The 20,506-nt window shown below is 42.6% G+C and overlaps 1 protein-coding gene across 1 annotated transcript in view; it reads left to right on the plus strand.

The window, feature by feature from the left end:
* Positions 1–20,506, plus strand: part of DSCAML1 (DS cell adhesion molecule like 1) — a 515,992-nt gene that overhangs the window by 403,945 nt on the left and 91,541 nt on the right. Inside the window, 3 exon segments of the mRNA XM_036742507.1 lie at positions 9,819–10,097; positions 10,476–10,595; positions 13,381–13,557. Of these exon segments, the coding sequence (XP_036598402.1) occupies positions 9,819–10,097; positions 10,476–10,595; positions 13,381–13,557 (576 nt within the window).

Raw genomic sequence — 20,506 nt, forward strand, 5'->3', positions numbered from 1 at the left:
CACAGCAAATTAGATTTCTGTCACCATCATCGAAGATAGGGTGGGGAGAGAGACTGGGGACATAGGAGTCTAAAAAGTCACAGACAGAGTGGGAAGGTCACCTTGTGACCCTTGACCAATCACTTTAGTGGGCCTCAGTTTCCTCATCTATAAAATGAGGGGGTTGGATTAGATGACTTTTATGATCCCTCCAGCTCTAAATCTGTGAACCTATGAAAGCCTGGGGGTGCTCGTCCCATCTCTGCTACCGTCACCCCTTTCCCCAGGCCCTGGCAGTGGTCCAGAGTGTGCTGCCAGTGTGAGCCACACACCCGAACCACAGTCACTGTGCACTGAGAAGATTTGCAGCAGCCACGGCAAATTAGCTCAGTTGCAGCTGAATTAGAGCGAAGCCCCATCTCTCCCTCTCAGCTGTCACTGGGCCGCCTGGATCCATTTCCTGTTACAAGCAGCAGAGCAAGAGTTTACAGTGTAAACATCACATATTAAAACATCTAACCTTTGCTCGGCTTGCCCGCACCCGGCGTTTGGCCATGTTTGTTGGCTTTTAAAAAAAAATTACAGTGTTCAGTCTGTGGAGCACACTGAACATCCTGCAAGCTGCTCCTGCCCATCAATTATTCAGCCCCATTCAGGGAGCCATCGGTCCTAATGAATTGAATCTGATGCATTCCATCTCAGTGACTTGCTAAAGCTCTTTAGATTGCACCAAAAAACAGCATCTTCTCAGCCGATGTCATTTGAGTGTGTGTGTGCATGCGTGCGCGTGCCTCTGTGTGTGTGTGTGTGTGTGTGTGTGTCCCCACCTCAAGGGGTTGTGAAAATTCATTAGGAGAAATACAGTCCCAGAAGGAGGGAGTTTACCAGAGCCTGGGCTGGGAGTGGGGGGGGGGGGGTGCGCCTGAGAGCCCTGTGACATAGCCCTTTCTTGGTATCTAAAGTGTTTCCTCCCCCAATTCACCACCACCACCAACCCCCTGACCCTGTTCGTTGACACCTCCAGCCACCAACCTCTGCCTACTCTGATTAGCATTCAGCTTTGCAGAAAAACCCATCATAACTAATTAGGGATGATGTAGCTTGATTAGCTGATGCCCTCCTTCAGGGGCTGTCCAAGGAAGTGCTGGTTGGCACAAAAAGGGGACACTAACAAGGTGTCCAAGTCCACAGGCACCCAAGACAGGGATGGTTTTCATATCTCCCCACTACCTCCCCAGCCTGTTATGACAGGATGACAGTAGCCAGGCCTGGCTGGGGTGGGGTGGGAATCTGACGGTTCCTTCAAATACCTTTGTTTTCCTTCCTCAGAGCCCCGCCCCCAACCCCCTTCATGTGCCAGCTTTCCTGGCAGCTATTAGAAATGGTTGCAGGTGGTGCTGAATCAAAAATTCCCTGGGCAAGCTGATTATGGCCCAGAGAGATGAAGGGAGGAGGGAAAGCTGTGGAGGTTGTTGGCACAGGGCTTCCCTGGGCCTTTGGCACAAGTGAGAACTGGCTGGCAGGAGAAATCCAGGCTTTGCTGGAAGGGGGAGTGCTTATATCACTGGACATCAGGCAAGGTCCCTGGCAGGATGTTAAGATGCAGGCACATCAATCCAACATGGACAAGATGTCTTTGGGGCCCCCTTTAGCTGCGAAATAACGTAGCATAAAAGCAGCTCTGGGCATGCATGCTAAATCTTTAATTAAATGAGAAGGTGCAGCTGACTCTCTGGGCTCCTGGGTGCTGATGTGAGGGAACATTTCCATCATCATATTAGTACCACTTAGGAACTCCAGAGCTGAAAACAGGGAAGCAGGGCGTCTTTCTTCTGGCTCGCACCAAGACATTTGGGCTTGTGTGCTCTGTTTTTGAACAAGTAGCAAACACTCCTTTTTAAAGGCACATGGGAACTGTGGGTGTGTAGAATGAACTAACACAAACACACTCTACAGCCCTCCTTTGCAGGTCGCTCAAAACAGGTGCAACTACTTCCCAGGAAGCCCCTGACGTGCTTCCTCTCTTCACCCAACCCTAGCCCAAATGAAGAGCATGAGAGGATGGGGGCGGGGTGAATTCTGGATTCTTGACCAAGTTGGTTTGGCCCAAAATTTCAATTCCCATTATTTGTTAGGATGTAAGGCTCTGGTATCTACACTGTTGAAGCACTCCCAAAAACACCTTGATTATTTTGAAAGATGACACCATCTTCCAGAGGAAAATGAACTAAGCATATCTTAATTTATGGAAAGGAAAGAAATGGGGTGGAGGGATTATCAAAGCTGATAACAGGAATTTTATTTTCCCAATTGAAGAAGCCAGGAGAATAATATAGAAATGCCCTCCTTTTTACAGATGTAGGGCATTAAATATAAGAGTCAGGCCATAACAGTAATAATGACACCTTCGTGTCACTGTTTCACAACTACCGACTGCAACGGCACCGTAATCTCTGACATGGGCAAATCTAAAAGATCAGGGAGAGGCTCAGAGAGTATTGTTGTGACTGTCACTGACCATGTGATAAAAGTCATCATTTCTCAACCCTTCTGCATATTCTGTGCCTGAGATCTCAAGCAACTTACAGAACTACAGCACAGCACAGTGCATAAGAATCTCCCCAAAGATATAAACAGTATAGGAAATAGAAATACAGATACACAAAGCCATACCATTCTGGTAGAAAGAGGTCTCACCTGGCCATCTTGCCTTCTCTCCTTCCAAAACACAGCTCTACTGCCATACTATATATAATAGGCCAACTTAACACTACCCCCAAAAGATTAGTTCTCCCTGTTCTTATCTACTGCCTACAATCATCCTCAGATGTCTTCCCACCCCACAGATCAACTGTCTCACTTACCTCTGTGATTGTAATAACACTTCCATTTGTATAACCCTTTATAATTTTCCAAACACTTTCACAGTCAAGTGTCTCATTGGATCCCCACAACACCCCAGTAAAGGGATGAAGGGTATGGTATCCCCATTCTACAGATGAGGAAATGGAGAATCAGAAAATTTAAATGGCTTGCCCAAAGTCACACAGCAAGGTGGTGATGAAGCCAGAACTAGGAGCCAGGTCTCCTGATTCCTAGTCTACAATTCTACGCTGCTTCCAGTCCAGCCTCTCACACTATCCATACTTTGCTAATGACTGCAGTAAATTAAAAGAGCCCTGTCTAAAAGAGTGACAGTGAGAGGGACCATAAAGGCTTTCTTCGCCCAAGTCAGCGGTCAACACATCATTCACTAGTGCCTTGCCCTTCCCAACAAGTGACGATAAAGGCTTTATGGTAGACCATGATCTGGGTTACCTTATCTGCTTGTTTTGTCTGCCATCATTCCTCCTTAGATTCTCCTCTTCCCCCTTTACCTCTGCCTCTGATACTGCCATGAATGAATGAGTGAAAGAATGAAAAAGCATTTATTAAGCACTCAGTCTGTACAAGGCACTGTGTATGCTAAGCCCTGAGCACATAAATTCAAACAAGCAAGACAGTCCCTGCCCTCAAGAAGCTTACACTCTAACTGGGAAAGTCAAAGGCAATGGTAATTAGAGTTGTAATTGCTCTCCTCAAAGCTTGCTCTCTGCTAAAGGATGACCTTTTTTCTTGGGTAGAGAAGCTAGAAGGTAGAAGCCCAATGCTATACACACAGTGACGTTCTCAAGGCTGCCTTGCGGAGCGGAATACTGTAGCTCAGACAGTAATCATCAAACGCCAAAAATGTAAGAAACCAATGCTCTTTGTTGTTAAGGGAATGAATTGCCTCTGTTGCTGAGGGGTCAGGATGGACCCTGAATGCAGAATTCTACAGTTGTTGCATTGTTTTTTTGTTTCTGCCAGCCCTCCAGAAGTTGTCTCCTCCCCTTCCCCATGCAGATCTAGAAGGGTACTCAAAAGGTCACCTTGGCCAACCCTTCTTGCTCCTCACCCCAGGATTTCAGGCAGGTGAATGTCTGAAGTACCTAGAATGGATAGTTGTTATCTCTTCTTAAGTGGCACCCAAACTATGCCAGATTGGTCATTAATCCTATTCCTGACGACCTACAAAGAAGGAGAAACCACAGGCTTTTCCCTAGTAGACCCAATAGACTTGTGCTTTCCTTCCTCTCCTCCTTTTCTTATCCTGTGCCATCTGCCTGTAATTCTTTCCTTTCAACATTCTTCTGCCTATTGAAAATGTGCCCATTCTTCAAGGCCCAGATTAAATGCTACCTTCCCTGATCAGTCCCAGACACATCTAATCTGTCCCTCCTCTAAACTTACAGTGGTGATCATATTCTGTCTCATACTATGATTGTTTATGTCTACCTTGTCTCCTGAACTTGACTGTGTACTTCTTTAATTAATCGGTCCATCAGCTAGCATTTATTAAACGCCCACTGTGTATTCCAGGAGCTGTGGCAGCCGGTTCCAGGGATGTATAGAAAAAGAATAAAAGAGTTTCTGCCCTGAAAAGGGCATATTATTTTGTAAGGGGACACATGCACACATCAAAAAATACATAGACACATATGTTTTATATATACATACATATATATGTATTGTGTGTACATATAGATACATATATGGGTATATACATATAAATGTAAAATAAGATACAGTGCATGTTCTGGAGCTATTCTCCCAACCCTCATTTGTGCTTATAGGTTGGGTCCCAGGAGGGTGGCTGTGACAGCTCCCCTGTGGGCCCAGCGGTAATCCTAAGGATTTGGGGTGGTTTTCTAATGTTATACCTCATGAGCCCCTACTTATGGCTTCCCTTTCCATGATTATCAGTTGATATAATTTAGTGAGCAAGACTTAATTAGCATTTTTTTAAAAATTAATTTTCTAACATTTGTTTTTAAAAATTTGGAGTTCCAATTTCTTTCTCTCCCTGCAGCCCCTCCACCCATTGAGAAGGCAAACAATATAGTACCCGTTTATATATATGAGGTCATGCAAAACATATTCCCATATTAGGAGTATTGCCAGAACAATAAAGTGAAAAAAGGTTAATTAGCTTTTATTAAGAATTGTTTACTGAAGTGGCAGTATAAGAAAAGTTGATATAAAACATTTTCCCAAAGTATGTGACCCACTCTCTCCCACCAGAACATACCGATTCCAGGCAAGACCAAGTTTCCTCCACCAATATGAACACACTTCCTGTGTAAAGTCACTCTAGTTTAGGGGTGGGGAGCCTGTGGCCTCAAAGCTACATGTAGCCCTCTAGGTCCTCAAGTCAAAAGCCCTCACTTGACGACCTAGAAGGCCACATGTGTAGGTATCAGGATTTAGCATCTTGACATTTCTTCTAAACCCCCATCCCTCCATGGAAGGAGGAGGAGAGAAGGTCAGGAAGGGCCTCATTCAGGGGGTGGTGTTTGAGCTAGGCCTTGAAGGAAACTAGGGATTCTAATGACAACACTAATAATAGCTGCCATTTATATATAGCGCTTTAAGGTTTGCAAAAACTTTCTATATGTTATCTTTCTTGACCCTCACAAAGTCCTTCCTGGGGGATGCTACTATTCTCCCCATTTTACACATGAGGAAACCGAGGCTGACAGAGATTAAGTGAATTGTCAAAACTCACCCAGGAGACAGGTATCTGAAGAAGGATTTGAACTCAGATCTTCCTGACTCCAAGTTCAGTGCTCTGTGTGTTGGGCTGTCTAACCACCATGGTGTAGAGATGATTCTAAGGTGCAGAGACAAGGAGGGAGCGTATTTGTACATCGAAGAAAGATGGGAAATGGAATTGTCATATGTGAAGAACAGCAAAAAGCTCAGTTTGATTCATCTGTAGGAGGTGTAAAGGGGAATAATGTGTTAGTCTGGAAAGATAGATTGGAAGTCTAGTTGTGAAAGATTTTAGTTGCTAAAGAGGATTTTCTATTTTATCTTTTTTGCTAATGGGAACCACTAGAGTCCTTGAAGGCAGGAGCTTTGTCTTAGGAATCTTTCTATTCCCTCCCTCATCCCTACCCAATTATCTATAACAGCGCCTTTCATATTGACTGTTCTAATTAAGTAAATAAACAAATGACCTCCTTTTGGGACTTGTTCCAAAATCCCAAACTCTTGTTATTTGAAAGGTCTTCCTCATGTATGATCATCTTCCCTGCTTCAATTTCAACCCATTTCTACTTGCTCCATACCCAGTAGAGATGTAGGAATCTGATCAGTAGCCTTCAAAGACTTCTTTTTCCAAGTTTAATCATCCCAATTCTTGTCTTTCCTCACATACAAGGTCATTTTTGAGGCTCTCTTTTTGCTTGGGTCTGAGGATTCCACATCTCCTTTGGTACAAGACTAAATCAAGGTCTGACTCCCGAGTACGACAGAGGAACAACCTTCCACCTCACCAGTACTAGGAAATTAGGGCACTTTTCTCTTGGAAACCCAGAAACCCCTTGCTCCCTGACACTTCTATCCCACCACTGGCCCCAGAAGCCTCTGAACCACGCCAGCAACTTCCAGGTTCCATTGAGGGAAAAAGCTGTCATCTCATGGCTTCAATACTGAGTCATTCCTTCTCTCCAGGCCTACCCCATCTTCCCCATCTCCTATCCTACCACCCTCATGCAAGAGATTTCTCTCTGTAAGGATCTGGTCTTCCCAGAGGATCAACCTCCCTGAAAGTCAGTCCATGCAAGAGAGTCCAGGCAGAGCTCACCCTGTCCACTAGCCCCTCCACCACTGCCTTACCATATTCCCTAAACCTCCACTGATGGCACAGACATGTTAGCAGTATTTTCCCCTATATCCATCAATACCTCCAGATGAAACTGAGGGTCTGCCTTCTCCCATCCTTCCTCCTTCAGGGTCTTATCCTCATGTCTTTAGGGGTGGCTATTGAGAAGATAAGCAGTCAAGGAAGCTTCACTCAGCTAAATGAGCCAGGATGGGCCAGGAAAGGCTATTGGACTGTAGACAGTCTTATAATTTAATTACCAGACTATAGAAAGGAGTTCTCATCCATCTATTAAGTGCTCGCCCTTGTTAAGCTCCTCTCTCTTCTCCTCCCACCCCCTACTTGCTGGAGAAGCTGTGGCCTAATTGAGTTATCATAAAGATAATGACTACTTCTCTATCTAGACCTTGGAAAAGAAACATCCATCTAAGGGTCGCTCAGGCTCCATCCAGTCCCTCCATTCCTTCTACACACACATACACACACACACACACACACACACACACACACACACACGCAAACGAGGAGCGAAGATTTTGGCACATGGGGGAGAATTTCCTGAGGGGAGGACTTAAGCATCAGGGGAGAGCATGCTAGAAGATGGGCTGATGCCATGCATGGTCAGATAAACCAGCCAGGGCAGGTGACAACCACAACTCCACTACTCACACTATCCAGGAGAGGACTGCTACCTTCCCATCTCCTCATCCAGTCTTACCCAAAGGGAAACCATAAAGAAAAAGGATATATACTTCCCCCTGTGTCCCCTCTGTGAGGCCCCTCTGTCTAGGGCCCTCTCTAGAAGCAGCTAGGTGGGAACTGGATGTGAAATCAGGAAGACCTAAGTTCAAATCTAGCCTTAGAGATACTGAGCAAGTTATTTAACCTCTATCTACCTCAGTTTCCTTAATTGTAAAATGGGGAAAATAATAGCACCTTCCTTCCAAGGTTGTTGTGAGGGACAAATGAGACCCTATCTGTAATGCATTTAGTACGGTACCTGGCACATAGTAGTGCTTAATAAAATGTTTATTTTCTTCCTTCTATCCTTCCTTCTTTTCTTTGTACCTTCTTCTCCAGGATCTCTCTCTCTGCTTGAGCCTTCCATGAATATATCAGAGTCTTCCATAGATGTGGGCCCCTTTGGAGGGAGAGGGACCACTTTCTGAGAACTCTGCGTCTCTGAGTAACCTCTATCGGGTTTCTATGTCCAGACCATTCTGTAGGGTCTATCTATCTGGATCCTCTGCAGATGTGGGACATTCTGTTAGGACCCTCTGCGGATCTGGGTCCTTCTCTTCCTAACTTCCCAATCTCATGTCTCATCATTTTTCCTACTTCAATTTCAACCCGTTTCTACTTGCTCTGTACCCATCAGAGATGAGAAAGCTGGTCAGTAGACTTCAGAGACTTTAAGACCGCTCAGACTTCCTTTTTTCCAAGATGAATCATCCCAATTCCTGTCAAGGGTATCAGGCTTGCAACCAGGTGTCATTCACAACTCTTCACTATCTCTCACCTTATGTATCTGCTCTGGTTGTTTAGTCCTGTTAATTTTGCCTTCGTAACATCTCCCATATACACCCTTTTATCTCCTCTGGCACTGCTGTCACCCTGGTATGGGAACTCATAACCTCAAGCCTGGATTATTGCAATAGCCTGCGGGTTGGTCTCCCTGCCCCTCTCTCTCCCCATTCCAGTTCATCCTCTACTAAGCTGTCAAATTGATCTTCCTAAAGTGCAGGTCTGACCATGTGACCCCTCTACTCAAAAAATTCTAGTGGCTCTCTATCATCTTTGAGATCAAATATAAAATCCTCTGTTTGGCATTCAAAGCTCCAGACCTACCCCCCTTCCAGTCTTTTTAAACCTTTCATTTTTCTCACACACACACACACAGACACACACACACACACACATACATACACACACACACATATACCACACATACACACATCCAGAGACATTGGCCTCCTGGTTATTCCCTAAACAAGATACTCCATCTCCCAGTTTCAAACTTTTTATTGGCTGTCCCCCAGAAAAGGATTTCTCTCTCTTATTATCTGTACCTCCTGGCTTCCCTGGTTTCCTTCAAGTCCCAGCTAAAATCTCACTTTCTATAGGAAGCATTAACTGATCCCCCTTAATTCTAGTGCCTTCAGTTTATTGACTATCTTCAACTTATCAGGGTATATGACTTGTTTATGCATAGTGGTTTGCATGCTGTATAACTCCATTAGATTGTGAGCTCCTTGAGAGCAGGGACTATCTTTTTCCTTCTTTATATCCCCAGCACTTAATGCAGTGCCTGGCACATAGTAGATGCTTAATAAATGTTTATTGACTGATTGACTGTAGGTTTGCTCAACCTGGGCCCACTGTGGAACTGGGGCCTCTGTGTGGTCTTTCTATCTGGGCTCCTCTGTGGGATCTCTTTCTTACCCAAGACCTTCTGAAACAACATATGCAACAAGCTCCCAGTCTCTCCTCCTTCTATTAGAGTGGGAGCTCCAGAGATAGAGACAAGAATAAATAAGGCAGTGTGGGGAACATATGGGGAAGAGTCTCATGGCTGGGGCATGTTTCATTACATCTGTCAGCACTGATCCCATGGGAGGTAGTGGGCTGTGGATGTATGATAGGGAACTGGGGCAAAAAGGACCATGAAACAACAGGGAAATTGGGGATCCGGACTTAGTGATAGGCCAGCAGTCAATCAGAGGTCCAGATGCAAACACAAAATAAACTTGGGGGGCAAATAGAGAGTTGTAATTCATGACAATAAGCAGAAAGGCTACACTGGGTAGGAAGGCAAACAAGAACCAAGGATACACATAATGAAGGGCAAGGCAAGGTGAGCAGTCTGGGAGACAATTTGGATTTTCTCAGGACTTGATGAATAAGCTGCAAGGGATGAGTAACCAAGGAGGCCTTGATTCTGAAGCAAGGATTTAGCCCCCATCAGGAGTTTTTTAATATGCTTCCCACTAAGGCAAGAAGCAATCTTAGGACAGAGGTATGCCAGAGTCCATAGGAAAGTGCATGCAAATGAATATCCCTAACTGGAACCGAAAGGGAACGGGTAGTAGCTAAGGACGGATTTTCATGCTATCATTTCCCTCTTGCCTCTTCTCTTGCCATGCTTGTCCAGTTCCCCCACTGATTCAACCCTTTGAGTTTCCCCCTGCCTCCATCGGACAGCTGCTCTACATCCCCTGTGTGGTCTCCTCTGGGGACATGCCCATCCGGATCACCTGGAGGAAGGATGGCCAAGTAATCATCTCCGGCTCAGGGGTGACCATCGAGAGCAAGGAATTCATGAGTTCCCTCCAGATCTCCAGCGTCTCCCTCAATCACAATGGAAACTACACCTGCATTGCCAGCAATGATGCTGCCACTGTCAGCCGTGAGCGGCAGTTGATCGTGCGAGGTGAGACCCCCATGCAGGAGAAGGGCAGGAGATAGGAAGGAGTACAGAGACAATCCCATGGTCATAGAGATAGAGGAACTGTGATTGACTGTTGAGGTAACTTCTCTTAATCCTGACTTACAAAGACCCTCAATATAGCAGGACTTTAGGAACTATAGAGGAAAAGACTCTTTATCTCTACAAATGAATGTCAATACAGGGAAATAAGTTCTAGCCCTATCCAGGAGATGTGGTCATGGTTGACCATAGCCTGACATTGGAAAGGGTGGTGTCTTCCCCCTTAAGATTCAGGTTGTCAAGCCCTAAGCAAGCTTGTCTGTAGTAGTTACTGATCCACTAAACCTTTCTCTTCCCTTCTCCCCACTCTAACTTCTCTAGTCCCACCTCGTTTTGTGGTGCAACCCAACAACCAGGATGGTATTTATGGCAAAGCTGGAGTGCTAAACTGCTCCGTGGATGGCTACCCACCTCCCAAGGTCATGTGGAAGCATGCCAAAGGTAGGCACTAGGGCCTTGGCTGTGAATTATCTCAGGTAGGGAGCCCTAAGCTAAGAAGGAAAGAAGGTTCTGATGGTATGAATGAATGCATAGCATTTATTAAGTGCTTACTATGTATCAGACACTGTGCCAAGTCCTGAGGATACAACACAAAACAGAGAGACAGGAGCTTGCAAGAGTGAGACAAAACATATATAAAGGAAATGGTGACCAGGAAAGGAAGGTTTTTTTGTCTGAGAAGTTGCAGAGATGGTGCATGGGATAGTCATTTGACACACTCTATCCAGAATCAATGGCAGTTTTGATGTGATTATGGCTCCCAGAGCAAGAGTTAGAAAACAGGAAAGAGGTGGGGGTTGGAGTGGGAGGGGGAAGCAGGAAGGGAAGTACAAAGAGAAAGGGAGATACCTGCGTGGCTAGCCATCACAGGGTGGGTGCAAGAACGTGGCTAGAGTGGGCAGCTGGATGGGATGAGAAGCATGATTTGGTATATCTGCCACTCATTCACTAAACAGTCAAGCCCCAGGGCAAGAGTTCCAAAGTTGAGTGGATTAAGTTCACTCAAGATGGACATTGCTTCTCTTTGTCCACCCTGACATATAATGGAGTGGAATCTCCAGGCTCTGAGATGAAAAGAAACTTGCCCTCCTTCCCCACTTTAATACAGGTGGTGTCTATACCTGTCTTTTTTCCTTAAGGTGTATCTTATTCTATGGTGCCCACTGCCAGCTCAGCCCACGCAACATATGTAAAGACCCATATTCACGTGTCTAGAGAGAACTTTTTCAGTCTTAGCCTTAGACCTCTGGGCATAGGTTTGAGTAGAATTTGCTAGAAATTATATATAAATTTCTCTTGGAGTCAAGGGCTTAGACTTTCCAGTAAGGTCAGGATCTGAAGCCAAACATATTCAAGCAGGATAGTATACAGTTATCTCTTCCACATCACGACTTTTCCCACTGCAGTTTCAATGCATTGTGGGTCACCATAAGAAATTAAATGGGAATTTGGGGGGGATTTCACAGATGACATGTGAAGGCCAGCAGATGACACAGAAAGTGTTTGGAAACTCAGAAATACGTAAATATGTGTATGGTATTGTATAATATCGATATATTTTATCTTTTAATACCATAATAATTCAGACTTCTCTGGTATGAAGGGAGTGCCAAAAAAATATATGCATTTTCCAAATTGCAGGGGCACTGCATCCCTAAACCCATTGATCTAGAAGGGATAGCTGTACTAGAAAAGAAGCTGACCTAAAAATCCAAAGATCTGGGTTCCAGTCTTCAATTAAATGTTTGACTTGGAGGAATCCAAAAAATCATTTTACCCCTCCAGGCTTCAATTTCTTTGTATATAAAATGAGAAAGTTTGTTTTAGTGAGCTCTAAGGTCCTTACTGACCTTACATTAGGTGATTTCTATGAAGCCACTTCTCTCTCAATCATCTGGTGCCAGTTTTTTTCCTCTTCTTCCTGGTCTCTGATCAACTTACATAGGATCACAGTTCTGTCAGATTCTAGTGTCCTTCCTCAAGCCCAGGCATGACGCATGGACTCCTCTGACCTCACATTAAACTCCTCTTCCATGGATAATGCTGAAAATATCAGAAGGGGGCTTCTCGGGAGGCCTGAGAGACATTGGCATTGAGAGTCAAGGGGAAAAGCCAGGAGCTAGAGCTCATGGCACAAAGTGCTGAGCATATCTCTGAATGGTATCCTTTCGTATTTGAGCTGGGAAGCCTCAAAAGGTCTAGCCCTTCTGCAAAGCCCTCTGTGAAGCCTTGCTTTCTTAGTTGCAAGGGTTCTTTCACTGATAATGTCTGTAAGAGGAAGCTTGAGAGACAGTATTATATAGTAGAAAGAACACTGATCTTGAAATTAGATCTGGATTCAGATCCCAGCTTCAATACTTGTTATAGTCAACTAATTTCTTTTATCAATCATATTTATTAGGCACCTACTATATGCCAAGCACTATGTGAGACTTTGGGGAAATAGTCCTTGCCCTCCAGGAACTTACATTCTTTCTAAGCCTCAGTGTCCTATCTGTAAAACTGTCATGAAAGAATACTAGCACTACCTCCCTTGCAAGGTTTTTTGTTTGGTTTTTTGTTTGTTTTTGGAGGGGGGAAGGAAGAAGGTGGGAGTTGGAGGCATGACCTTAGAGTTAAGGTTAGGGTTAGAAACGGATTTAGGATTAGAGGCAGAGGCAGAGACGGAGGGTTAGGGTTAGGGTTAGAGTCAGAGGTGGAGTTGGAGACATTTCTTTATAAATCTTAAGGCACTATAGCAATATGGAGTCCTTTTGGTTATTAAGAGGCTTGGAGTCCTGCTTTTGATGTGGACTCTTTGTGGCATCAGTCTCTCTCTTAAATTTACCATTGTCTGCCATTGATCAAGAGGTCTCTAAATGATTAATGTTCACCTCTAAATCTCAAAAAATATTCCCTCACTGGCTTGGAGACAGCTCAGTTTCTGCACAGAAGTGAATCTGAGCAAATCCTTGATGCTATTGTCTTCCCTGAGTCTGAAGATGCCCACTCCTACTATTTACTTCTTTTTGGAGTTTCATCAACACAAAGATTTTGTGGGGTGGGGTGACTTTATAAAATGGCTCCTAGGGTTTCTTCTGCATTTCTCTATGATGTGAAGGAAAAGCTTTTAGAGCTAAACTTTAGACTTATCCAATCTTCATAATACTTTAAAAGAGAAACTTCACATTTCTGAATGTTACCTAGTGTTTACCTACTAACTGCTTCCCTTTGGACCTCCTTCCAGGTAGCGGGAACCCTCAGCAGTACCACCCTGTTCCACTCACAGGCCGAATCCAGATCCTTCCCAACAGCTCACTACTGATCCGACATGTGCTGGAGGAAGACATTGGCTATTACCTCTGCCAGGCCAGCAATGGTGTGGGCACTGACATCAGCAAGTCCATGTTCCTCACCGTCAAGAGTGAGTCCTCTTTAATCACCAAACACTCACTTCCTTATTGTCTCCCTTTCCAGGACTAAGTTGGTCCATCTCCCTTAGCTGACCATGATTTCATCTAGAGGAGGTGGAAGGAAAGGGGTAGAAGGAAAGGAGAGACTCCAAATTATGAGAAATGAAGTCCCTCAAATGAGTGTTTCTTTGAGCCATCTCAGAACAAAGTTTCTTGAAGGAGCTCAGACCCTAGACAGCTCCTACAGGAAAAGACTTATGGTTGATTCTTATTTGTATGACATATGACATCTGTATATTGTTTAGTATTGTATTTATGTCACATATATACACTTCAACATAGCATATTTTTATCCATTAATATACACATAATAAACCATATTCACAAGACATAATAATGCAGAACATAGAAAGATAGTTTGGAAAGAACCCAGGGGCAAGAGTCAGGAGAGTTGGACCCTCATCTCCCATCTTTCAGTAAATAGCTATGTAATTTTAAACAAGCCACTTCATTTTCTTGAGCCTAAGTGCTACATTTGTAAATGGAGGGTTTTTTTCTGCAGCTGAAAATGGCGACTATTGTGATTCTACCATTCTGAGAAACAGTATGAACAATGACGCAGAAGTCAACTCCATTTTGTTTAGAGAACAGGACGTATTTATGGTTTTAACTTTTTCAGATATAAGTTGTATCCTAAATGGAAGCAACATCCTTGGTATTATACTAAGTACTATAAAGCATATTGTCTAGAGAAAATGTTCCCTGATTCTAGAATTCAGTTTAGATAAGACAAACAGCCATCAAAGAGTAAATATAAGTGACCGCCAAATGAGAGTGAGCCTAAACAACCAGTCTCACTACTATATAGTCATGTCTTTTATATGTTGTGGGTTAATATTTCAGAAGATATAGGACTTTCTCCACATGGGTACTCACTCCCCAGATACAGATAGGTATCCTTCCATACATTCTTTATGAGCTGTGACAACCAGTCTTTCTTGTGATGAGCCTTTCTGAATTTGAATAAGCTAGTCCTGGAGCATAAAAAAATAGTCTGTTCCTGGACAATGAAAATTGTGTTGGATTTGGAGCCAGAGGCTCTGGGTTCAAATCTCAGCTCACCACTTATGATCTTTGTCAAAGGCAAGCTTTTTCATCTGTGTGAGCTTCACTTAACTAATTTGTACAATGAAGGAGTCAGCCTAGATCACTAAGGGTTACTTCTGATTATAAGCTTGCAATGATCTCTGATATACTTTCCAATTATGAATCCTATGAGCATATATATACAAAAAAAATGTTTATGGGAAGGGAAGAGAAGGAAGGAAAGGGAAGGGAAGGAAAGAAGAGGAGAGGAAAGGAGAGGAGAAGAGAGGAGAGGAAAGGAGAGGAGAGGAAAGGAGGAAGGAGAGGAGAGGGGAAAGGAGGAGAGAGGAAGGTAGGGGAAGGGAGAGGGTTAGAGAGGAGGGGAGGGGAGGGGAGGAGGGAGGGAAGGGAAGGGGGGAGAGAAGGAGAGGAGGGGGGAGGGGAGGGGAAGGGAGGAGAGGAAAGGAGGACCCTGACCTACCTGAGAAGAGAATAAGCACCAACTGTGTGCCAGGCACTGTGCAAGGTGCTTTACAAAGATTATCTCATTTGATCTTCACAGCAGTTATGGGAGGTAGGTACTATTATTATCTCCATTTTCCAGTTGAGGAAACTGAGGCAAACAGGGTTAAGTGACTTGCCCAGGGTCACACAGCTAGTCAGTGTCTGAGGCTGGAGTTGACTCCAGGCCCAGCGCTGTATCTACTGTACCACCTAGCTGACAGAGACACTCTTCCCATCTTCTTCCACTGATTCAAATCACTTGCCGTCTCTGAGCCTCGTTTTCCTCATCTATGAAATGAGAGGGGTGGACTCCGTGGCCTCTCAGGTCCCTCACAACACAAACATTCTAATTCAAGTCACCCCAGCACTCTGTGTCCCAGTTTCCTCCTCTGTCAGATGGGGATAATAATACCTGCCCTACCTACCACATACAGTTGTGAAGAACAAATGAGATAATAGATGTGAGCATGTTTTAAAAGTGAAAATCGCAATACAAATGAAAGGGATTTTTTTTATACTCTTCTTCTCCTCCCCCACCCACCTCCCGCCATTTTTTAAAGGCCTGTGATTTTATTGGTGTAGGGAACTGCTAGTAAGGACATGCCAGTTTACTGATGGAAATCAGCAATAGCTGTGCAATCTATAGTCTCAAAGGGTTGCCTAGGGTGCTAAGAGGTTACATGTCTTGCCCAGGGTCACACAGCCATATGTGCTGGAGGGGAGACTTAAGCTCAGGTCTTCCTGGCTCTGATGCCATTCCTCTCTCCACTATCCCACCCTCCCTCTTAACTACATTGTCCTTATATCTTTTAAATAGGTATTGTTTGCACTATAACCATAGAACATAGGATTATGATCATATATTCAAATCCCATTAACATCACTTGGTAAATTCAGTTCAACTAAACAAATATCTCTTTAGCATCTATTCTGTTCAAGGTTATTCAGTGTCCTCTGATGCATAATCATAATATAGAGATAACTGTGGGATCTAGGAGGCTCTGCCCACAGAGCACAAGTTCTAGCAGGTTCCATCATGCGGGAAAGACTACAAATATGGTCCCAGTGTTAGATTGAGGCTGCTTTCCAAGGACCAGCCTTGCTAAGTACAGAGAGGCTCATCACTAGTAGGTTGGCCATTTGGTAAATGGCCCTCAGTCTTATGTGATCCCCTTCTGCTTCTGAAGTGACAGAATGTCAGGAAAGGGGGCCAGAGGATGCCAAGAAATACAATTTTTAGACAATCTATAAACATTAACTTAGCTATTGTTACTCTCAATGTAAGACTCTTATCTAGTAATCAATATGTGGGCATCTTACTGAAGGAACTGAATTATATCAATCTTAACATTCTTGCTATAAATGAAATCAAAACAAAAAAGGAAAGGTACTTCTGTGAAGACAAATAAAGGAATTAACAGAGTTGGTTTTATCATGTACCCAAAGATAAGAAGAGACATGATTCTTGGGACATTTCATTTCGTAATATAGTTCTCATGAAAACTGCATACAAAAAGACCAATATGCAAATAATTGAAGCTTATGCACCAATATCTGTTACAGAGGATGAAGAGGTAGAGGAATTCTTCAAGGAGTTCATTAAGATCCTCCAAATTAAGTCAACCTACGCTTTGATAGCTAGTGACTTCGGTAGAAAGATGACAGTAGGTTAAGATGGCCAGAAATACATTGGAGAATATGAGTCATGGAGAAGAAATGAGTGAGGTCAGAAACTTGTAGGCCACACAGAAGCCTTACATCTCCACATTATGAATACTCTCTTCAAGGAAAGAATCAGTGGGTACTAGATATGACAAACACTGAGTAACATCACACAAATAAAAAAGGAAATTAATTCTATTTTGACAAACAGGAAATGACACATTACTGATATGGGCATCATCCCTGAATAATCTGTCTTTACACTCATACCACGAACTTGCTAGAGAACGAAATTAATACAATGCCAGAAGAAAGAACAAATTTTTAAAAGATGTGACATGACACTAAAATAAATCCAACCTGACCTATTGAAATAAGTTATCGATGTCAAAAAATTGGAAATGGATAGAAAAAAGTACATCAGCACTTATTTGAATAATTGCATATATATGTTTAACCAATGTAAATAAATTGTCATAACCAAAAGAACCTAAAATCCGACTTAATCAGCAAACACTTAACTTACTCACCAAGCATAAAAATGTGGTAACTGAAGGCAATATCAGTCTCAAATATAAATACACTTTTCAAATCTTGTGGTGAAGGACGGTGGTAATAAAAATCAACTCACAAAAAAACACAAAGCAATGGAATAAAAGTTTTTTTTAAGAAATCTTAGAATAAGATCCAACTAAATAAGTTATCTCTAAGATGTTTAAGGATGAAACTGGAAAGAAGACAACAAACAAACCAAAGATGGAAAAGATCTGCAGGAATTTGTACAACAAAACTTTTTTTTTACCAACAAGGACAGTGGGGCTACCACATATATACTCTTCACAATCCCAGATGTGTTTATAGAAGAAATGGAGATGGCATGGAAGAGGATAAAGATGGAAAAGCACCTTGTTACTGTTCAGTCATTTTTCAGTCATGCCTGACTGTGACCTCATTTGGGGTTTTCTTGGCAAAGATACTGGAGCAGTCTGCCATTTCCTTCTTCCAGCTCATTTTACAGATGAAGAAACTAAGGAAAACAGGGTTAAGCGACTTGCCCAGGGTCAAACAGCTAGCAAATGTCTGAGGCCAGATTTGAACTCAAGAAGATGAGTCTTCCTGACTCCAGGCCTGGCAGTATATCCACTGCACCATTTAACTACCCTAAGGCAGCTTGACTAGACCAATTATAAGCAAAGGAGATCTATGCTAGAAGTGACATAATTTTGAGGGATCAAGTCTCAAGGCATCTGAAGTAGGGTTAGATGTAAAAATGTGGAGGGAAATTATATTTTATTAACATAGAAAAAGGCAACTGAGAAAACATCATTACTACTACTATAGGCCTACTTTCCTAATGAGAAGATCCTTAACATGGAATTGATGACAGTATTAAAAGAAAACAGGAAACTTTCACAAGCACTATTCACATCATACAATTGACTAAAAGATGTAAAGAACACAAAATCCTAGCGCTTGTTATTTGTTTACTGATTTAAAAAAAAACACAACATTTTATTTGGTAGAACAAAACGCCATCTTAAAAGCTCTCATTCATAAAGGTGTCTCCCAAGCATTTGTCAAAATCTGGAAGATCTAATAACAGAGCCAGGCATGGTAGTACACACCTGTAGTCCCTGAACCTGGGTAGGCTAAGGCTGGTGGACCCCTTGAGTTCAGGAATCTGACCTGCAACAGGCCTAAAGCTGATCAAATATGTGCATTAAGTCCAGCATCAAAACGGTGTGGCCCCAGGAATGAAGGGACACCAGGATGCCTAAAGAGAGGCAAAATGGCTCAGGTCAGAAAAACAGATTAGTTAAAGTTTTTGTGCCAATCATTTTGGGGATTAGATATGAGTGGCTGCTGTACTTGCAGCCTAAGAAGAATAAAGATACTGGGAGGGAGAGAAGGAAGAAAGGAAAGAAGGAAGGAAGGAAAGAAGGAAGGGAGGGAGGAAAGGAAGGAGGGGAGGAGGGAGGGAGGGAAGAAGGAAAGAAAAGATAACCTTGTTCATTGACCTTCCATTAATATGAATGAAAACATAAAGCAAGGAGGTATATGCTCATCAAAGGTGTTTACTCTTGTTTTGGAGAAGACCCACTGAAGTCCAAATTAAAAGGGATTTATTATAGATAGTCATATAGATATAGATAAATAGTTTTGTATGTGATATTTTATGTGTGATATATTATAATTATATGTAATATATGTATATATTATAATATATAATTTATTATGTTATATATCATGTTATATTATTTCTGTTATATCTGTTATATAATATAATAATTATATTGTATAATATTTATATACCTGGTCATACAGGTGCTCCTATTTGCAAAGGACATTGATTTATTACATCAATCCCCAAAACACTACAGAGCTTTCTAAATAAAATCCATAATTACTCCAAAGAATTTGACCTAACCATCCACACAGGAAAAACCAAGTGGATAAAAATGCCTATTGTCCATACCATGATATGAAATTGAAGGAAAATTAATTAGGCCAAGAGTTTAGCTGGATAAAAGTGGTCTCAATTGCCTTTAGAAAACAGTACACTTTTAATGACCCCAAGCATCCTCATGAAAAAGAGACCTTTCTTTCCAATACCAATATTCTTCAGTTGATGTTATATGACTATAAGTCACAGAATGTTGTAGTCTCTGAAAATTTGAAGCTGAGTGTCACTGGAAGGGCAAGAGAGAGGCCTTTGATGGTTGTGAGCAGGCTATAACTCGTTACAAATAAGAGATTGCGTGGGGAAAGTTCTATAAAGGATGTAAGCAAAGAAACGAAAAGTTGAAAAGATGTGTTGGTGACATGGAGAGGATGAGGAATATAACCTATGGACAAGATGCAAGTTCCTTTACTATCCTCAGGGTGTCAGGACAACTCAAGGAAGGCACCCAGGGTATTGAGTGTGGATAGCTAAGCAAGTGAGAGCACAGATGGACTTGAGTTTCTGAGATCTGTGCAAAGCAGTGCCCTGGTATCTAGAGAATGCAAATGCGAAGATTCTTCTACAATCTTGTCTACAAGGAACTCACACTCTACTAGAAGGAGACAATATATATACATTCAGTGTGTGTGTGTGTGTGTGTGTGTGTGTGTGTGTGTGTGTGTGTGTGTATCTGTATGTGTCTGTGTATGCATTCAAAGCACGGACAAGGAAATACAAGATAATTTCAATAGTGAGAGTGCTAATAGCTGATGGGTCAGGAAAAGCCTTTTGTAGGGATGGCATATGAACTGTGCTTTGAAGAAAACTCAGAATTTTACAGGGTAGAGGTAATGAGGGAATACATTCCAAATGTGGGGTAGCATTTAGGCAAAGACATGGAGATCCAAAATGAAATGTTGTGTATGAGAAAACAGCTAATAGGCCACTTTTGCTGAAATGGAAAATGTGTGAAGAAATATGAAAAAAGACCAAAAAGCTAACTAGGTTCCAGTTTGTAAGGGCCTTAAAATGCCAGGTGGAAGATTCCCTATTTTACTTTAGAGGTAATGGGAAACCATTGAAGATTTTTGCATAAGAAATATTAGGGTGGAGAGTTGGTCTGTATTTAAGGAAAGTTTGTGGATATAGGCACTGGTGTAACATTCCCATTATATAATCCTACCTTGCCTATGTCCCAAAGCACTGCATAGTGGGCTCCCAGGAGCAGTTTTCCAAAGAACATTCTCTGCTGCTGGGGAGGTAAA

This window comes from Trichosurus vulpecula, chromosome 2 (assembly GCF_011100635.1).
Source record: "Trichosurus vulpecula isolate mTriVul1 chromosome 2, mTriVul1.pri, whole genome shotgun sequence".
In the NCBI taxonomy this organism is placed as follows: domain Eukaryota; kingdom Metazoa; phylum Chordata; class Mammalia; order Diprotodontia; family Phalangeridae; genus Trichosurus; species Trichosurus vulpecula.